The sequence below is a fragment of the Mugil cephalus genome, chromosome 2, assembly GCF_022458985.1.
Source record: "Mugil cephalus isolate CIBA_MC_2020 chromosome 2, CIBA_Mcephalus_1.1, whole genome shotgun sequence".
Classification (NCBI taxonomy): Eukaryota; Metazoa; Chordata; class Actinopteri; order Mugiliformes; family Mugilidae; genus Mugil; species Mugil cephalus.
The window spans coordinates 19426839-19444279 of NC_061771.1; the positions used below are offsets into that span (position 1 = coordinate 19426839).

General features: G+C 42.2%; 1 protein-coding gene across 2 annotated transcripts in view; it reads left to right on the top strand.

Moving 5' to 3' along the window:
* tmem131l (transmembrane 131 like) overlaps nt 1-17441 on the top strand; it is a 29753-nt gene that overhangs the window by 4493 nt on the left and 7819 nt on the right. The window contains exons 3-21 of one of the 2 annotated variants that reach the window (XM_047577890.1): nt 935-978; nt 7136-7207; nt 9607-9730; nt 9816-9932; nt 11070-11174; nt 12499-12576; nt 13661-13814; nt 14402-14460; nt 14542-14647; nt 14739-14841; nt 15068-15212; nt 15342-15512; nt 15608-15677; nt 15779-15902; nt 15993-16062; nt 16267-16376; nt 16481-16550; nt 17004-17134; nt 17255-17397. In XM_047577890.1, coding sequence (XP_047433846.1) covers nt 935-978; nt 7136-7207; nt 9607-9730; nt 9816-9932; nt 11070-11174; nt 12499-12576; nt 13661-13814; nt 14402-14460; nt 14542-14647; nt 14739-14841; nt 15068-15212; nt 15342-15512; nt 15608-15677; nt 15779-15902; nt 15993-16062; nt 16267-16376; nt 16481-16550; nt 17004-17134; nt 17255-17397 — 1996 coding nt within the window. The remainder of the gene's footprint in view (nt 1-934; nt 979-7135; nt 7208-9606; nt 9731-9815; nt 9933-11069; nt 11175-12498; nt 12577-13660; nt 13815-14401; nt 14461-14541; nt 14648-14738; nt 14842-15067; nt 15213-15341; nt 15513-15607; nt 15678-15778; nt 15903-15992; nt 16063-16266; nt 16377-16480; nt 16551-17003; nt 17135-17254; nt 17398-17441) is intronic. The other variant, XM_047577891.1, reaches the window with a different exon arrangement.

Consider the following 17441-nt stretch of genomic DNA (forward strand, 5'->3'; position numbering starts at 1 on the left):
ACTATGCCAAATATTTGTTGAAGTGAATCTTAGCCGAACAAGTTGATCAAAGCCAGTCTGTGCTATTATTTCAAAGATTCTAGGAGCAGCTCAGAAGCCATGCCAGCTTCTTTTCTAATATTTCTTGTTTTTTTTTTTTGTTTTGTGGCAGAAAGTTGGTGTGGAACCACTCCGTTGGGAATTGGTTGTGCTCCAGCAAATATCTGTCAGGCCAATCAAAAATGTGTGGGTGGGCTTTCCGCGGTGATGGACTTGACGGTAACATGAATGGAGTCATATACGGTATCGAATCGCGGTGGAGGTGAATTTACTCACGACGAAATGGCTCAGATTGGTAGTGGGACTCGGTTGAAACGTGGCCCCTAATGAAATCCAAATGTTGTTACCAGACTCATAAGAAGATGAGAATTAAGTCAACACTTTGGGTATTAGTATTAGTTTGCGTTAATGTTGTACATGTCCTGCAGTTGCTATGATTGGTTATAGGCTCCTGAAATCAAACATGAACAGAGGGCTTCCATACGTACTCACTGTTGTGCACTTATCTTGGGTTACCACTCTGTGATGTATGGTTACAATGTGCGCTACCAGTTTTGTGTTGAGTCACTAATTAGCCATTCTGCATTCATTCAGTAATGTACACTATGAAAACACGTAGTGGTTTAAAAAAAAAAACAAAAAAAACACTGGATGCTCATTGTTTTATTCTGAGAACGAGAGCGTAGCCTGCCAGCGCTGGCAGAAATGTCTGACTGCTGTCTAATTTAGAGTCAGGATGCAAAGGCTTTAATGTTAGTTTTAGTTTCCAAAAGCTTCCCAGTTCCAAGTCTCTGCTTGGATTTCCTGGTATATTCACAGTGAAATCATATTTTACACAAAATACATCTGTTATTTCGAGCGTGTCGACCCAACTGTTGTGTTCTTTTGCTTTCAGGTGGAGAAGGAGCGAAGAAAAGATGGTCTTCCACTAGAAGACAGGTAAACTTTGTTTTCTTTTGTGAGAACATCTTAAGACTGATGCCTCTCTGTTGTTCATTTTCACACATTTGTAGTGATTCAGGTATTAACAACAATCAGGGACCCTGCTAGTGTCTTGTAGAGAAATCCACACACAGACACACAACCAGCAACTGTACGTGTGTGTTGTTAATGAAAGATTTCCTCCTGTGTGCGAGTGGCACTTGGGAAAAGGTAGAAATTTTCCAACAAGTCACGACGTTATGAACAAACCAACATAGAGATGACATCATGCCGAGCCGAGGCATGTGTTTGGTTTGTGACCACCCCAATGGAAAAATAATTGTGTGCTTTAGTACAAGAAGTACTGAGACATGTTCTGCTCAATGAAAGCTGTTGCAATATAATGTGACCATGTATTTGCAGAATAAGACCAAAGCTCTGTGGCCACGGGTTCTTTTTCTCGTTTGTTTGTTTGTTTGTTTTTTCGCCGACGAATTATTCAGTGTGGTTTCCCTATAACGAGCTGGTGTTAAAAGGCTTTTAAGAGTCTTCTCCCTGTACGCAGGCTATGTTGTTTATGTTGGTGAGCGAGGGTGTGTGTGACGGAGACGTTGGGGGCGTGTGTTATACAGGCACAGAACCAAATTCCTGACTAATTTTAGAACTCCTTGAAAGAAAAAGGAGCGGAGGTCTGTCTTTCCCAGCTGTTTTTGTTCCCGCAGAAAATAGTTTGGAAAAATACGATTCTGTTTCCTCCCGAGTAGCAACGGTTCATGTTGTTGCTTAGTAATAAAGATGGTTTGTCCATGTTGTTAAGTTACACATGCATTGCTTCTGCTACTTGTTTATCTTTGGAAAGATTAACAAGGACCAGAAGCAATGCCAGTAATGTAAGGACTTCCGGCTGTCATATGTGCCATCAAATCTGGATATGTATGATCTTCACACTCTGCTGCTCCTTCTCTGCACCGCTAAACGGATTAGAGGTAGTTTCACTGATATCTTTAGAGGTGTTTACGTAGCATGATGTAGCACGATGGTATCGTTCAGTATTAAAAGTTAAAATTAATTTGAGGTTGGACGTTGTGAATGTTATCTCCTAAAGCTGCCTGTAAGAGCTTCCTTTAGCGTTAAATAATAGCTTCATGTAGCTATATCAACGTCTCGCCATCAGTTTTACATATGGACAGATAATGGACGAATAATGACATTATGATGTCATGATGGTCATCACAGCTGGGGCTTATAGATCGTTATTTATAGGAAATCTTCCCAGAAATTATTGTTCACCAGGGTCGCGTTGAGAAAAACGACTTTTTGAAATAATAAATTAAACCGTGCGAGGGCTGTTCCTCCAGCTTTTATAAAATCCTGAAGATTCATTCTAATGCGACAAACTTTCACGAAGTCTTATATAAAGTTTGTTTGGCTCACATAAAGCTATTTTTAAATCTAGAGATCTGAGAGGCAAAAGAGGCTTTGCAGTGCTGGTTGACCTCCAGACCTCCAAAGCTGTGGGGCGTGAGGCCTCTCGTGCCTGGGTTATCAGGCACTTGGCAGGCCTGCCATCACTCTCCCCCAGCCCTAAAGAGCGGCGCAGGCAGCCGACACGGAGGTTAACGATATCGCCGTCCGTGCCCACTCTCGCGTCGAGCTATCTCAGCCTCTCTCCCTGCGCTTTCAGTTCCTTTTTTATTTGACTCTCCAGCGGATAACGTTCAAACTAGCGTCTTTACACGGGCCCGCTCTTCAAAACGGTGGCATGTGGTTTTAATTTTATCTCGCCGTTGCCTCGTCTTCTGCAAACATACCTGTGAACAATAGCCGGACCCGAACTCTCCTCTGGTCCTAAAACCCCCTCAGCCCCTTGGAGCAGGAGCCGAGGTCACGAGGTCACTGCTTACTCTGAGTTTATTTGAGTTGGATCCGGGGGATCAAATGGCACCAGACATAACTTGTTATTTTTGTACCGTGGCAGTGGACAGAACCTTTGGACTACAGCTCAGTCGTACGCTTGTTGAGGGCAGCTGCTAATACATGTGACAAGGTCAATATCCTGTGGACGACGCCACACGAGAGAGCCCGTATCCAAACACATGTTTCAAGTTTTGCATGTGATTAAACCGATACGTGACGTAGAAACTTCCGACTTGCAGCACAGTGCTGGTTGTCCATCGGCAACTGTACTACGACAGAGACGCTGCAGGTTCACACAACCTCGTTTTCAGTTTACATTTGACCCCGTATATGCTCCCCCCCCACCTCCACCCACAGCGTTTCCGCTCCGAGTAACAGCGTTTGAAGTTACACTACATGACAGGTTATGAATTAACACACAATTAGAACTATAGAGAGTCTGACGGAGGCGTATGTTATATAATCCAGAAGACAGTGTTCTTCTCATCAAGTTAAACCCGACTGCCAGCTCATTTGTGGTTCTTTGTGCCGTATTACTGGTGTCTCACTCTCAGTGCGCAGCTACGAGACAAACAGGGAAATGCTGACATTTAGCTGTTCAGAGCAGCGAACGCTTGTAGCTCCTCAGTCATTCAGAGCAGAGGAAAAATGGCCTTAATCGAAAGAGTCGGTTGTCTGTGTGTGTGTGTGTGTGTGAATGGTGAAAGACGGCAAGTTATTTTTGGTATCTGTAGGTTTCGGTATCTGCTGCACAAATCTATGAATAATGTCGACTCTTGTTAACGGGAGCCTGGTGCAAGGTAAATAGAAAGTTTGTAAATAAAGGAAGTTAATCTCTTGGACATCGTGAGTGCAAACAAGCAAGAGACTGAAGGCTTATCTTGGCTGGCACGGTGCTTAAGTTTCACTGGGTGGTGTTTTAAAAATAAAATAAAAGAGGAGAAGTTTGTGCTCATTTGCCAGCGCTTCTTTTTATGACATCAGCTAGTTTACACAGCTCGGGCTCATTTTCAGGCCAAGCGATGCATTACTTTCACTTTTATTCACTGAAACAAGCCCATGCAGCGTCAAAGGAACGCGAGCTCTGAGCGTCCCTGTCAAACAAGCGAACCAAAGCGTTTTTAGTTCTGCTGGGAAATTAAATACTCTGGATAAATATTCTTTATCTGATCGAATCGCAGTTAAATTACCGAGTTGAGGGAACACATTTTCACACTTCTTAGTCCAAATTTCGACAAACCCCTGATACCAATTATGGTAAATTATTCCAGTTGGGTTTAGCCTGAAGAAAACTGTAGTGATACAGGATGACTAAGCAGATCCTTGGGGCTTTCTGGGGGACAAAACGGCTGAAATCAACACCTAGCGATTGTCTAGAGGGGAAGGAAGTTAACAGGTTGCTTGGGGGCAGGGGTGGTGGTGGAGGGGGGTTCAGATTTGTCACGGGACTGGTTTGAGTGTGGGAGGAAGAGATGCAAGTTGACTCAGAGATCAGAGACGGGTGGTCTCTGGTCCAAGTGTAAAGTCAGTTTTTTTGTAAACAGCATAGTACGTCAGGTTTGTGAACGCTCATCTCTGCTGTAAGCGCTTACACAAAAGATACAGATCTGTACAACAGTCTCCTGTAGACGTGGGTTTCCAGCGCATTAGCTGCACATTAAGAGTTTGATCGTGTTTCTGTTTAAAGCCTTTAAAAAATGAGGCATGTCTCTTTCATTTCATTTCATTTATTTGGATCTCCATTAGCTTTAGCTTAACGCCATCGCTGTTCTACCTGGAGTCCAGGTTGTCTTTTTACACGGCAGTACTCAATCACCCAAAACACCACAAAGCACCTCACGACAAAAAGCTTCTAAAATACTCCATGGCAGAATTTACATAGTGTTGGTTGACTATAACAACTATTTCCGCTACACAAACCTGTAGGTGCATGTTCACATGCTGTCACCGTTCCACGTGTCATCACGTTTTCAGAGTTTTGAAGTAGTACGGTTGGTACAAAATATCCCCAATTCAAGAAAGCAAATACATTTTTGTCAACTGTTACCAGGCTGTGGTGCATAATGGGATGTATTCACACAGGTGATTGCCTAAAGGAATCTTAACTATGTAAACTACGTTTGACCACAACAAGTATAACAAATTAGATTGTTGCTTTAACAAGAGTTGATGCATTTCCTTATATTTAAAGCTGTTGTGCAGCCTCATGGAGTGTCCTGTCGTATGCACATTCCTCATTGGAAGTACTTAAACTTTAATGCATAGCATAGACGACGTTGCATGAGACTGAATTTTAGTTGCGAATGTATTTTCTATTTTTTCGCCAAAGTATTTAATCAGAAAGAAACCGCTAAGAATCCCGTTTTTTAGTTCCACGTTTTATTTTTAAATGGGCAGCTTGGTCGAGGATCCTGGTGTTTTGGGTGATCTACTGACAAATGTGTCATTTCACATTTTAGAGCCATGCAAATCTCTCAGCTGTTTGCATCCAGGTATTAAGATCTTATTTTAAGAGACAAGCCCCCACAGTGGGAAAATGTGTCAGCCATCGTTTTATAGTGCCAGTGTGACACCAAGCAACTCATGTTCACGAAAAACCACATTAATAATAATCAGTTATCAACACTTGTGTAATCGTGCACGGTCTGCAAGACTGAGCCCACAGATCGTGCAGTTGCTTTCACCAGATGCCCAACTAGTGCACACACAAAAAAACATGTGGCTTGGTTTAAAAAAAAAAAAAAAAAGTTTTAGCACTGTTGAGTTAGATCAGCGAGATTCAAACCTTGATGTTGTGTTGGTTTCATCCACGTCTAGTGCTGTGTCAAACCCACACTACGGCCACAGCATCATCATAGTCACTTCTCAAAGCGGCTGAAATGAACAGCGGTTGGCAGACGGCCATTGGTGACTGGTATGCGGACGTGTTACTAATGGAAATTATCGCCAATTCATGCTACTTTACATAGACGTAGTAGAAGAAGATGCAACTGATTCTTCTTATTGTTGATTTATTTAACTGTCCGTCCTTCCCATGTGCAGGACTTTGGTCGACTGCTGTCGTTTTAAATGTGCTACATAAATAAACGCTGACTTGACTTTTGAAACGAAAATTTATGTCACCCAGTCAGACTGTGCACGTTTTAGGGAAGTATCCTTAAAGGAACACTATTTATTTCTTGAATTGGAAAATTAACTACTTCACTGAGGCTCAGCAGATTGTTTTACTGACATTAGCTGCATTTGAATGATTCTTCTCCACATCTGGCTGTTTTGTGGCAGTGAAGCTTGTTGGGAAAATATCTTTGTTAGACATTGAACTTGAACCAAACTAAACTTTAGTACAGCAGCTTGTGCAGTGTGTGGTAGACCGTGTGGTTGTGGTGCTTCAGGTGTTACCGCTAATAAATCCTACACTTAGAGCTTCAGCGGTGAAAACCTCCATCACTTATTTTTGCTCATCTACAGTATGTATGATATGAGACTCAATTAACTCAATCATGGGTTGAGCATTGCACGTGTTTACTTCTGATCAACAAACATGTCGTGTTTTCCAACTTGGACATAAATGCACATACGACACACACGTTTGCTGCTGTTTCGCTCCCTCCTCCACTTCTCTGCAGCCGTTCCCAGAGCTCATTAGCACAGGATGTCACCTATAAAACTCAGCGCAGCTCACAATGAGTTACTGTGACTTCATACAATCCAATGGTTTCTGGTTATTGTGATATGTGTGAAGCTTGACATTTTAACACTTTGGTTTGTTTGACTGCAGATTAAATCAGAACGTTTACAGAAGAACAGGAAGAATTGCAGATTATTGATTTGGCTCTTTAAGGTCCTCAGCTAGTGGTTAGGAGGCGTGCGACTTTTGACACTTGATTGTGTTTTTCTACAACCTTCGGCGTGATGTGTAATGATTTTCCTATGCAAAGTCTTCATTCAAATCGATTTCCAGACTTGCATCCCCTCTTTGTGCGATAGTCATCTCTTCTCAGTGCGGGCTTTGTCCTAGTCATTTCAGTTTGTTGGGCAGGGGGAAGTGAGGGGTATGTGAAGCATTTCTGGCCTGGTTCAGTAATGCTTATTTTAGGGAACTGTCACATGCTCTGTCGCAAAGTAGTGTTCGGTAAAACGTATTAAAAAAAAAAAACATCTTCTTTTGTCATTTAGGTTATTATTAAAACCAGTCACTTATGAATTGTGTTGTTTGACCTAATGTTTTTTCCCTTGTTGTTTTTCTTCTGTTCAACAGCTCTTCTCCATATTCACGGGAGAGTGGGAAACTCCTGCATTTCCAGCCCCCGGTGTTGGAGTTTGGAACACAGTAAGAGTTACTCTCACTTCTCGCTTCAGTACGACGTGCATCAGTGGACGTACATGTAATTCACTATGTACCGAACATTACAAAACCCATAACTTTACACCCAACGGCTTAACACAAAAAGAAAAAATACTCCATTTCACCATCTCTTAGTTTGCAGAGATGCAGGAAGTAAAGTTAAGATAACACATCGTCTTCATACCAAGTGTCCTGTTGCCACGATGAATACTTCATAAAGGGGCTGTTTCACAAAGCAGGGGGCTCATCATCATTAAAGATTAGTCATTATGTCCAATTATGGCAGTAAGTCTTTCTGTCCCTGCGTCCAAACACACACTGGTGTGGGTTGAACCCAGTCAAAAAGGTTACGGACGTCACTGTTTGTCTCCATACTTCCTAAGCAGACTGTCAGACAAAATGCCATGGCTGGGTAGCGATGCCCATATACGCTTTTAAAAGTAAACACTCACAAGTGGCATTTATTTTTTGCCTCATTTTATGTCACTGGAATGCAGAGAGCAGCTCGATCCCAATAGTGTTGGTAGATAAATATTCGAGGGCTGAAATATAATTGCTTCATGGAATTTGTACCCGAGTTTAAAATGTGTATCCCACACATCAGCTTGAGGTTTCCTTTTTTCCTTTTTATGTGGGAACCGTGGGAACGGTCCTAATTACACAGTTCGGTTCCACTAGATTCTCATAGATCAGACTCGAGTTAACGTTGCAGAGCGTTTGAAAAGCTTTTGGGCTAAATTTAAGCAAGAACCCCGGCACAAAACATTAAAAAAAAAGAGTAAAACTGTGGCTGATGTAAGTGGCCAAACAAGACAGGAAGTTAAATCTAGCAAAGCAGAGTTAAACTGACATGGGAATCTGAAAATAACCTGAAGCACAGCACATAATCTGGTGCAGCCTAACCGTGCGTGGCTGTCTGGGTTGCTGATGTTTATTGATGATTTGATGAACAGTATCAGCAGTGTGTGGTTGGGGAGGTCACGCCTGTACGTTTCCAGCAATGACTTTGTGCTTATTAGGCACAAACTCTTGTGTTACAGTTAATCAGAAACACGGCTCATTTGAGCAGGTTCAAAGCTGCAAATAAAAAGTAGAAACAATTCGATCTCTCTCTTTTCTTTTCTTTTTTTTTATTTAAATTCTGTTGAGCAGTTCATTCGCCTAGAGCGAAAGAGGAGTGACACTCCCCGCAGACAAACAGGAAGCGAAAGACGCTTCACTTGAGGCCTGACGAAAATGTCACAAATGAAAGGAACCGGTCAGAATACGCAGCGGACGCCGAGCCTTTTAGGGAAAAGTCATAGTAAACATAAATGACCAGCTGCATGCGAAATAAGTCTCAGCTTAAAATGCTCCCCGCCGGCTGTGAACCAGTTAAAACGCTGCTGTTGTGTTCCCATGCAGAGAGGAGCCCTCTCTGGTCTGCATAGATCACTGCTGATGCCACGTTAATTACCACACTGTTTCCCCTCAACCAAAGTCCATGTGCTTCTTGGCGTCGACTGCTTCCATCTCTGTTTAACCCCACGCTACACCAGCGCGGGGTCAAAATACAGTTCAGTCCAGTGATAACCATATTTATAGTGGATCAGATATCAGAGCTAAAAACAAAAACACTCGTGGGAGGAGGGTGATGCACCACAAAAGTTCACTCGTCTTTTAATATGATTTGAAAGTTTGCAGTTTGCTGTTACTTTTACTTTTAGGTTAACACTAAAAATCTTTAAAGTTACATTATTCTACAGAAGCTTGTTATTATTACTTCCCTACAATGTATCTCCAAAGGAATTATATTAAATCATCCATAAAACTACCTTCTGATATTCAGCTTTTAATTGAATTCATCCACCTCCTTCACGATGTAAGGTTATAAACAGAAATGTGTATTTTAATAAAATGCATCATTCAAATAACTCTTCAGTGCTTGAGCAAAGGGCAGACTAACAAATATTCACTGGTGGCCTTAATCTAAGTGTTGCTAAGCAAAACATGCCGAGCGTCAACGTGTCGCTGTGAGATTATATTGCAGAAATGGCCAAACCCAAAGAGCTAATCTTTGTGCTGATATAACCCGAAGCCTTCGCTCATTGCCTTACTTATTAGCTTATTTGTGTATGTGGTTTTACTTCTGACACTGGTGGCTTTTTTCAAATCACAAATGAAAACCTCATACTTGCTGCTCATCTATTCGATGCAAATGGCTGCTTTTTCCCCTTTACAGCCTCCTTATAAAGACACAAGGCCAAGCGCTGGCTGTTTATTGACTCCAGCGGTTTATTACTGCAGGGGAGCTTCCTATTCCCCTGGTCCCTGTTCGACCAGCTCCACGGACGAAACCTCAGCGGAGATTCCTGTTAAATATGATTTTCTGTCTATCTTTACAGGCCGCTGGGGCTGCCAAGAGCTGAAACCATATATATACACAACCCCAGCCAGGAAGTTCCTGTGACACTGCTGTCAATGTTTACATCCAGCAGACATTTTTACATACCTTCCTTTCACAGAAGAGTAAGTGTGCGGCCACGTTGAGAATTCAAAATCACTTTGTGAATCATGTTGAAGTAACTTATTATCGTGTCCCTTTCTCTCCTAGGTGATCCCACCCAGAGGGAAGGCATCTTTTAAACTAATTTTCCTCCCGTCTGAGGAGGGCAATGTAGAAAACACATTATTTATAAACACATCGGCCCATGGGCTACTATCATACCAGGTCAGTTTACATGAGTGCACGGGTTTGGTTTGTGCACGAGGTCCCTCTTCTTCTTCTTCTTCCTCAGCTTTTATCTTCAGATAGTAGAGGGAACATAGCAACTGAATTCTTCTTCTTCTTCTTCTTCTTCTTCTTCTTCTTCTTCTTCTTCTTCTTCCACCAAAATGCTTGTTTACTCTTATAATCCTACACACACATGTTCAGAAACTCAGAAGTAAGTCAAAGTGCTGTTGTTTCAGCATAGATGTGGATAAGATCTTTTTTTTTTTAATTGAACCTTCAGGGAGGACGTTGCACATCACGTTGTTACAGTAGAAGAAAGAATAACACACAGGATTAGTCTACAGCACAAAACTATCAATAATTACCACTAAGTACCAAGACAACTACTTAAATAAATAGAATAGTGTGTCCTAAAGGAATGATCTACTATAATCTACTTTTGATTTAAAGATAAAACACATTACATAACGTGTATGTTGTTATCAGTGTATCTCAATATATTCATACCTTTTGCTGCTACTTTCTTCTTCTTATTTCATTGACTTTCAAGATGAAGCTTCTTAAAGTTTGGATTATTTGAAAAAAGCTTGTTATTAGGAGCAGTTTTAGTGTAAAGCTGTGAATTTCACACATTGTGCTTCCACTGGTTCCTGTGGTTCCTGTTGTTGATGTAGCTTGTTGACACAGAGACTCTTGAACCTCTGTGCTACTCCCATCACATGTGTCAGGACATTATTACTCACCTGTGGAGTTTTTCATGCTTCCGTGCTGTTAAATGTAAAATAAAAATGTCACAGTTACAAACATTTATGTAGCTCACTACAATTCAGTAACGAGCTCCAGTAGAAGTATGTTCTATATCTGTTTAATGTGCATCAAGGGAATAAGCTTAGAGCGGGTTGTGTAGCTCTTCTTTTAACTTCTGCTAATTTGTTTCAAAATGCTACATCCTCCTAAACTGTTAGCTCGCTCACTTCTGTGCTGCGTTTATTTATCACCCCAAAACATTTCCTACAACACTAGCGACTCAGTGACAGTACCTCTTTGTCTGCTTGTTGACTGCCTGCTCTTAATATAATGCACGTGGTGGTTGAGAATCATCTTTTCACAAACGTTTAACTGCTTCTTCTCCAGGTATTTGGTGTTGGAGCCCACCAGGGTTCATTAAAATCTGTCCAAAGAAGGGAGAATCTGCTAATATTCCCTCACATCCAGAGCATTAAGCTGACCCAAACTCAGGTACGTTATTAAATGTCTGTGCGCTTTGTTTGCGGAGGCCACAAACACAAGTGAAAGGCAGCTCATCATTGGAAACAGCTGATTTCCTTTTTCCTGCCAGGCCAGATAAACAGCCTGGTGCATACATACACACAGGAGCTTTGTTATACACACTGGCTTGCACTTACAGTTATTAAATTACTGAGTGTGTGTGTGTGTGTGTGTGCAGCAGTCACCCTGGAGGATGCTGCTCCTTTCTCGCTTAGAAATTTTTTTTTTATTTTTATTTTTTTTTTTGCCAGTATATCTACAGACGATCAATTATTAGCTTTTTTTTGCACGTTTCACAGCCGTGACAGACTGAAACCGTTGCTAAACTGCTGCATAGTTTTTGAAACAAACCAAGGGAGTGAAAGTGTGTGTGTGTGTGTGTGTGTTAGGAGCTTCTGAAAGGAGTCGTCGCCTCCACAACAGGAAGTGGGGTGGCAGTTGCAAAATGTCAGCCTGGCCGTGTGCAGAGAGAGAAATGAGCTCTCACAATCACTCAGACTGCTGCTGAATGTGACTCGTGTATCATTTCATTTCAGCAAGCTCTCGGTATTTCCACATAAAGTTAACAAAACACTGTCTGTTTCTAACTTCCTCCGTGTCTTCTACCACAGTTAAAGTGACAATTCTCCAAATACACAATATGCTGTTGTTGTTTTTTTGCATTTCTGCTTAATATTGCATGCTACATTTCATCCCTGCCTGTAAATGCTTCTCAATAATTCTCAATAGATTTTAGATGGATTTTAACAACGTCGCAAAAAATATTGCAGTGACTCTGATCATGTTTCCAAGCTACACATTATGGTTTAAATTAGAAATCGATTGTTATATTGGGCCGATATTTACGTTTTTTTACAGGTATCAGCATTGGCTAATATTGGCCATTCGCTGATACATACGTGCATATATACACTATGGAGCCGTGCAGCCCATACATTGCATGTTAAATATTCTTTTAGTTAAATAAATGTTGATCTTTTTGGTTACTTCGAGACAATAAATATTTTCAGTGACTTTGTCATTTTTTATCATGTAAATGGAGGGAGTATCGGCTCAGAAAAATCGGTATCGGTCCCGTCAATCTCTACTTTAAATTCCTGGCAGTAGCATTTGTTATCTAGTTGTTGATAAGGTGTTTGCTGCTTCCAATTACAGCTTTTTTAGATCTGACAACCACCACAGCTGAGGTGCTGAATTGGGCTGCAGCACCAGTAGAGTTCAGTTCTGTGAGGTTGCACCAAAATACAGATCAAGAAGAAAATGTATGAACCCGTGAATGCTTTTGTCCTTCCAGGAAGATGCCTCTAACATCACTATACTGGGTCTAGTCCTGGAGTGCAGCTTACCGAAGAGTGTGCTGAACAATCCTCAGGTACTTCTTCTCATCTGTTCGTTCGTTCGTTCTGATCGGCCACATTTTTACCAACGAGAGAAGTTATCATCTTTACAAAGACATTATTTTGTCCTAAAACCCCCTGAAATTCATACATTTATCCGTATCACACTTGTACACGTAAATGCATATGGTTAATGTGCAGGTAGAGAAAAACAAGGCAGGGCAGGTATAAATAAGCAGTTCAGCGCATACTTTTTCTATGAGATGCGTCACCATTTATAGTGTCTCACTCTTACTTTGCAAAACTCAGCTGAGCCCTCGCTTTCATCATACCCACTCCAGAGAGTCTCAAACTTCCTCAGACAGCCGGGCTCGTCATCTGAGCGCCTTCTGTTTTCTCCAGAACCCCTGAGGAGGGTGCGATCTCTTGCCAGACTTTTAATTGCTTTCTCAAGAGACTCTGTAACGGACATGGGCCTTCCAGTGCTCATGTGGCGCAATACACACACACACACACAAACACACACACACACACAAGGCAAGACAGGGCAGCGGACGACCCGACTCTAAACCCGTAATTATACAGAACAAAATCATCTTTGCCTTCTGTTGCATGAGTGTCCCAGCTGTGACCGTGGGCTGACATCCAAGATCAACACCTGCTCCTTCGCTCTTTTTCAAGTCTTAACCAGTAAAAACCGACACATGGCCTTTGGTCAGTGTCGATTCGGCCCAGATTAAACCAGCCTAACAGGAAGTTAGCAGTAGCCTTGGTTTCAAGGGATTACGTTTGCTATTGTGGGCCTTGAGCCCCCTGTGGCACCAGGCCAGGTCGTCTGTCTACAAGTGGTTAAGTGGTGATTCACCCACTGAGCCGGTCGCTGGTTTCGAGTGAGATCTGCACCCTCCCTGTGTGGATGTGTTAGGTCCACGGTGGAGGTTGTGTGGTAGTAGTGGTATTCTTGCCCACGTCTTCCCATCCGTTAAACCGCAACAAATGCACCACTTTGTTAATATCGTCTTTATTCCTGTTATTTATTTCTTCCTTATTGTTCTCACGCTTCTCCTCTTCTCCGTCTGCTCGGTGCGTGACTGGTATGCCCTTCCTGTCCTTTCCCAGGGGTCCTGCCTCCAGAGTGAGGAGCGCCTCAGTCTGCAGATTAATCTGTCTGCGCGTGGTGACCAGCCCACTGACCTGGACAAGCTGAAGCCGTACGTCATCGAGCACATTTTGGTGCTGCTGGTCGCCCCTACGGCCGGACAGCCTGCGCTGGGTGAGCGTCTGCGCCTTTCGCCGCGTTTGCGCCGTAGTAGGCGCGCCGCTCCGCGTGTGTCATTCATAAATATTTATTCAGTTTGGAAGGCGAAACGCGTAGACGAGAACTTCTGGTTTGTCGGCCTCCACTTGAATTACCTCCTTAAATATGTTGTTTTCTCTCAAGCTTCTTCTGACTTTTTATGTTGACTGTGGGGAAAACATATTTTAGAAATGAGGTGATAACGTTGCTATTTGGAGGCTGTGAGTGGACATCAGAGATCTAACTTTAACTCACTGCAGAGTAACACGGGGGCTAAAGGTCAAATTTAATGAGCCGTAGTTGTCTACGCAGTATTTTCATCTCTGCTCAAAGGCTGTGAATAGTTTAACACGTTTTAAGACATAACTCCCAGTTTCAGCGTGCAGTATTAGACTTCTTCTTCTGTGGCTTCTGTCACTCGCTGTTTTTTATTTATTTATTTTTTATTTGTTACCAGAAGCATTATGTCTTTGCTGAAGCTGTCATGTTCTCTACGTACCTGAAAATGTAGATGTTTGCATGCATTTGATTGCAAATAAATGTGTTTGAACATCTTTTCACAGGGGATCCAAAAATAGGAGTTTATATGTTAAATTCTGGAGGGAAGAAGCTCTATGTAAAGGTGAGACTCTCTCTTTCTCTTTTAACACCGACGTAGATGTAGAATTATTCCGGCGCTGACCTTGTGTTTTACGTCCCTCAGGACATGCAGGTGCTATCAAAAGTGGAGGCCAGCCTGGACTTCAATCAAGTTCTTCTGAGGCCAGAAGCAAAAAACTTCACTGCAGTAGCTAACATGGCATGCAGAGGTGAAGACTTGAATTTCTTTTGAGCTCGTGTCATTTCTTTGTGTCTTGAATCTGATTAATAACATTTTTTTTTTTTTACATCTTACATCAGGTTCATTGCCAGGCCATGGACGGAAATGCATAAGTCATATCAGTTTAAAAATCATGGGGAACAGGACGACCTACAGCTTCCCTGGACTACATATCACACACGGGTAACGCTCAGGAATTTTGTGTCTTCACACTCATCAAATCTGACTGTAGCCAAACAGGTTTTGGAAACAAAATAAATATGCACAAGGACATAATAATGTCTGATGAAAATTACAAAAGAAATCTCACAATGTCACTCATGAAATATTGTGAATTAAATCTGTATTTCCTCAATTTGAAATTAAGCAAAATTGTGTAATATTGTAATTTTGTCATTACTTCATGCAGATGGAGCGTTGGGGATTTGTTCAGCCTGTTTCAGGTGAAACAGAGCAACGCCAACCAGGTGGACCTGTGGCTCACGAACCCGTTCCCTCACCCCCTCACTGTGCTGAACGCCAGCCTTTCAGAGAAGCTGCAGGGAGTGATGAAGGTAAACCGCATCATGCCACGATAAAGATGATCACCGGAAGGCCTTTCATTAGTTTGATGGCCTCATTTATTTGTCAAACATATGAGGACGAGGTTTGACTGTTTACTTCTGCTGCCCCCTGTCTGTCAGGTGATGAACTTCAGCAGTCCTCTGACGGTGCCCCAGGGCTGCTGGCCCGTCCTGTCCCTCCAGTTGCTCACGAAGGCCCTGCCCATCAACCACATGTCCACGCTGAGTCTGGATACCAGCCTGGGCACACCCCTGCACATACCACTCTACTTTCAGTCTTCCTCTTCCAAGGTAAAATACCAGAGCAAGCAGCTAGTTATTGTTGTGTTCAGCTGCGTATCAGTATTTGAAAATAAAAGGCGCTGATTGACATTGTGTCTTATCAGCAGGAGGAAGTGATGTTTGAGACTGAACAAGAGTGTGAACGCCCCTGTCCTCTCAGATTATCTGAAACAGGTGAAATTTTGGCACCTCATAATCCAGAGGAAAATTTGTAATGTGTTGTTGTTGTTGTGTATTAATTAATGATTGTTTTTTTTCCTGTAATGTCCCATTAGGCCGTTCAGAGTGGCAGCGATCTCTCCTCCCAGACTTTTTCCCCTCGTCCTGGGCCGTAGACAGTAAACTGGCAGCTGAGCTCTGCTCTCGATGGCAGAGTCACACGGACAAGCTACCTTGCAGGTCATTCTCAGATGCAGCACACAATGCAATGCAGTCCATCATTATTTGAGATGATCGGTGTTAATTATCACATTAATCATGATTGATCAGGTGGCCCAGACTCCCCGTGGAGGCGTCTTCTCCTCTGGACTTTGGTGCCACACCTGTCAATGAGAGCAAGGTGGGCTTATTTTATTTAAGTGTTTTTACATGTTATAGTTTGTCATCTTGAAAACAATGAACCGTGCATAAAATGGTTGTAATTCCTACGCATTTTCTCTAATTGGAATGAGAAAACCCTCAAATTAGAGGCCATACGCCCATATTCATTACATCACATGCCCACTGTGACATTTTATCTAACGTTGTTTTTGGTTGGTTCTAGGTGAAGATCCTCATGCTGAAGAATCCTTCATCTTCAGTGGTTTCTTTAGAGATACGGATCCTCTCCATGTACCCGGCCCCGCTAGAGGCTCTGGACCTCCTCACCAAATGGTACGCTGTCAAGAAAATGTTTATGTCTTAGAGGATGAGTCAGCAACGTCCTTCTGCTTGATATGTAATTGTGACTCATTTATTTATTTATTTTTTTGTGACAGGTTTAATATCAGCCCTCTCTCCGTTAACATCAGTACAACAGAGTTCTCTCTACTGGTTCCTCCCGTCAAGGTAAACTTAAAAACACACCTGAAAACAAAATCGTGCCACTAGCTGTGTTTCCAAAAAAATAAAATGTTTATGAAATTTCAATAAAGCACAATCGCGCTTATTTCCATCGATATCCCATAATAATCTTACATGCTCGTCAGGTGAGACTTCACTTTGAGAAGTCGGATGAACTGAGTCATCTCTAGTGACGGGAAATTACGAGAAAAAAAAAGTGTTTCCACTTTACTTTTGCTATAACCTTTTATATCGATACGTCTAAAAAAAACACCTCATGAAAGTGTATTAAATGTTTTAGAGACACTTGAGAAATGTAAGCGTTTACATTACCATTTAGTTTTTACAATATTTATTTTTTGCGCATTTCTAGGTGTAATGAAAATGCAGCAGTAGTTGAGTCTTTTTGTATATGTTACATCTTACATTCCCCTCTTTCCGTGTGTTTCTGTTCCTCAGGGTGAGAACATGAAGCGTATACGAGGAGACGGCGTCGTCCGTCTGTTGCTGCAGCCCTGGGAGTCCAGAGAAGTCGCCGTGGTCTTCACTCCCTCCGAACACAAACCCACCACTACCGTTCTTATCATCAGGTATTGATTCATGATAGTGGGACCTACTTGTTCATATCTTCTGCGCGAATATATTCGCAGTCATGTTGGTTCATATCACTCTTCTTGAAGGTGTTTTTTGTTTCTCGGTTTATTTTTCAGGAACAACTTGACGGTGTTCGACATGGTGACTGTTCAGGGCCACGGCGCCAAAGAGCTGCTGAGAGTTGGAGGCAAACTGCCCGGCCCTGGGGCGTCTCTGCGCTTCAACGTTCCTCAATCAACTCTAATGGAGTGTCGTGATGGTGAGCTTGATTCATACACTTATCATATTATTATATGATTCCAG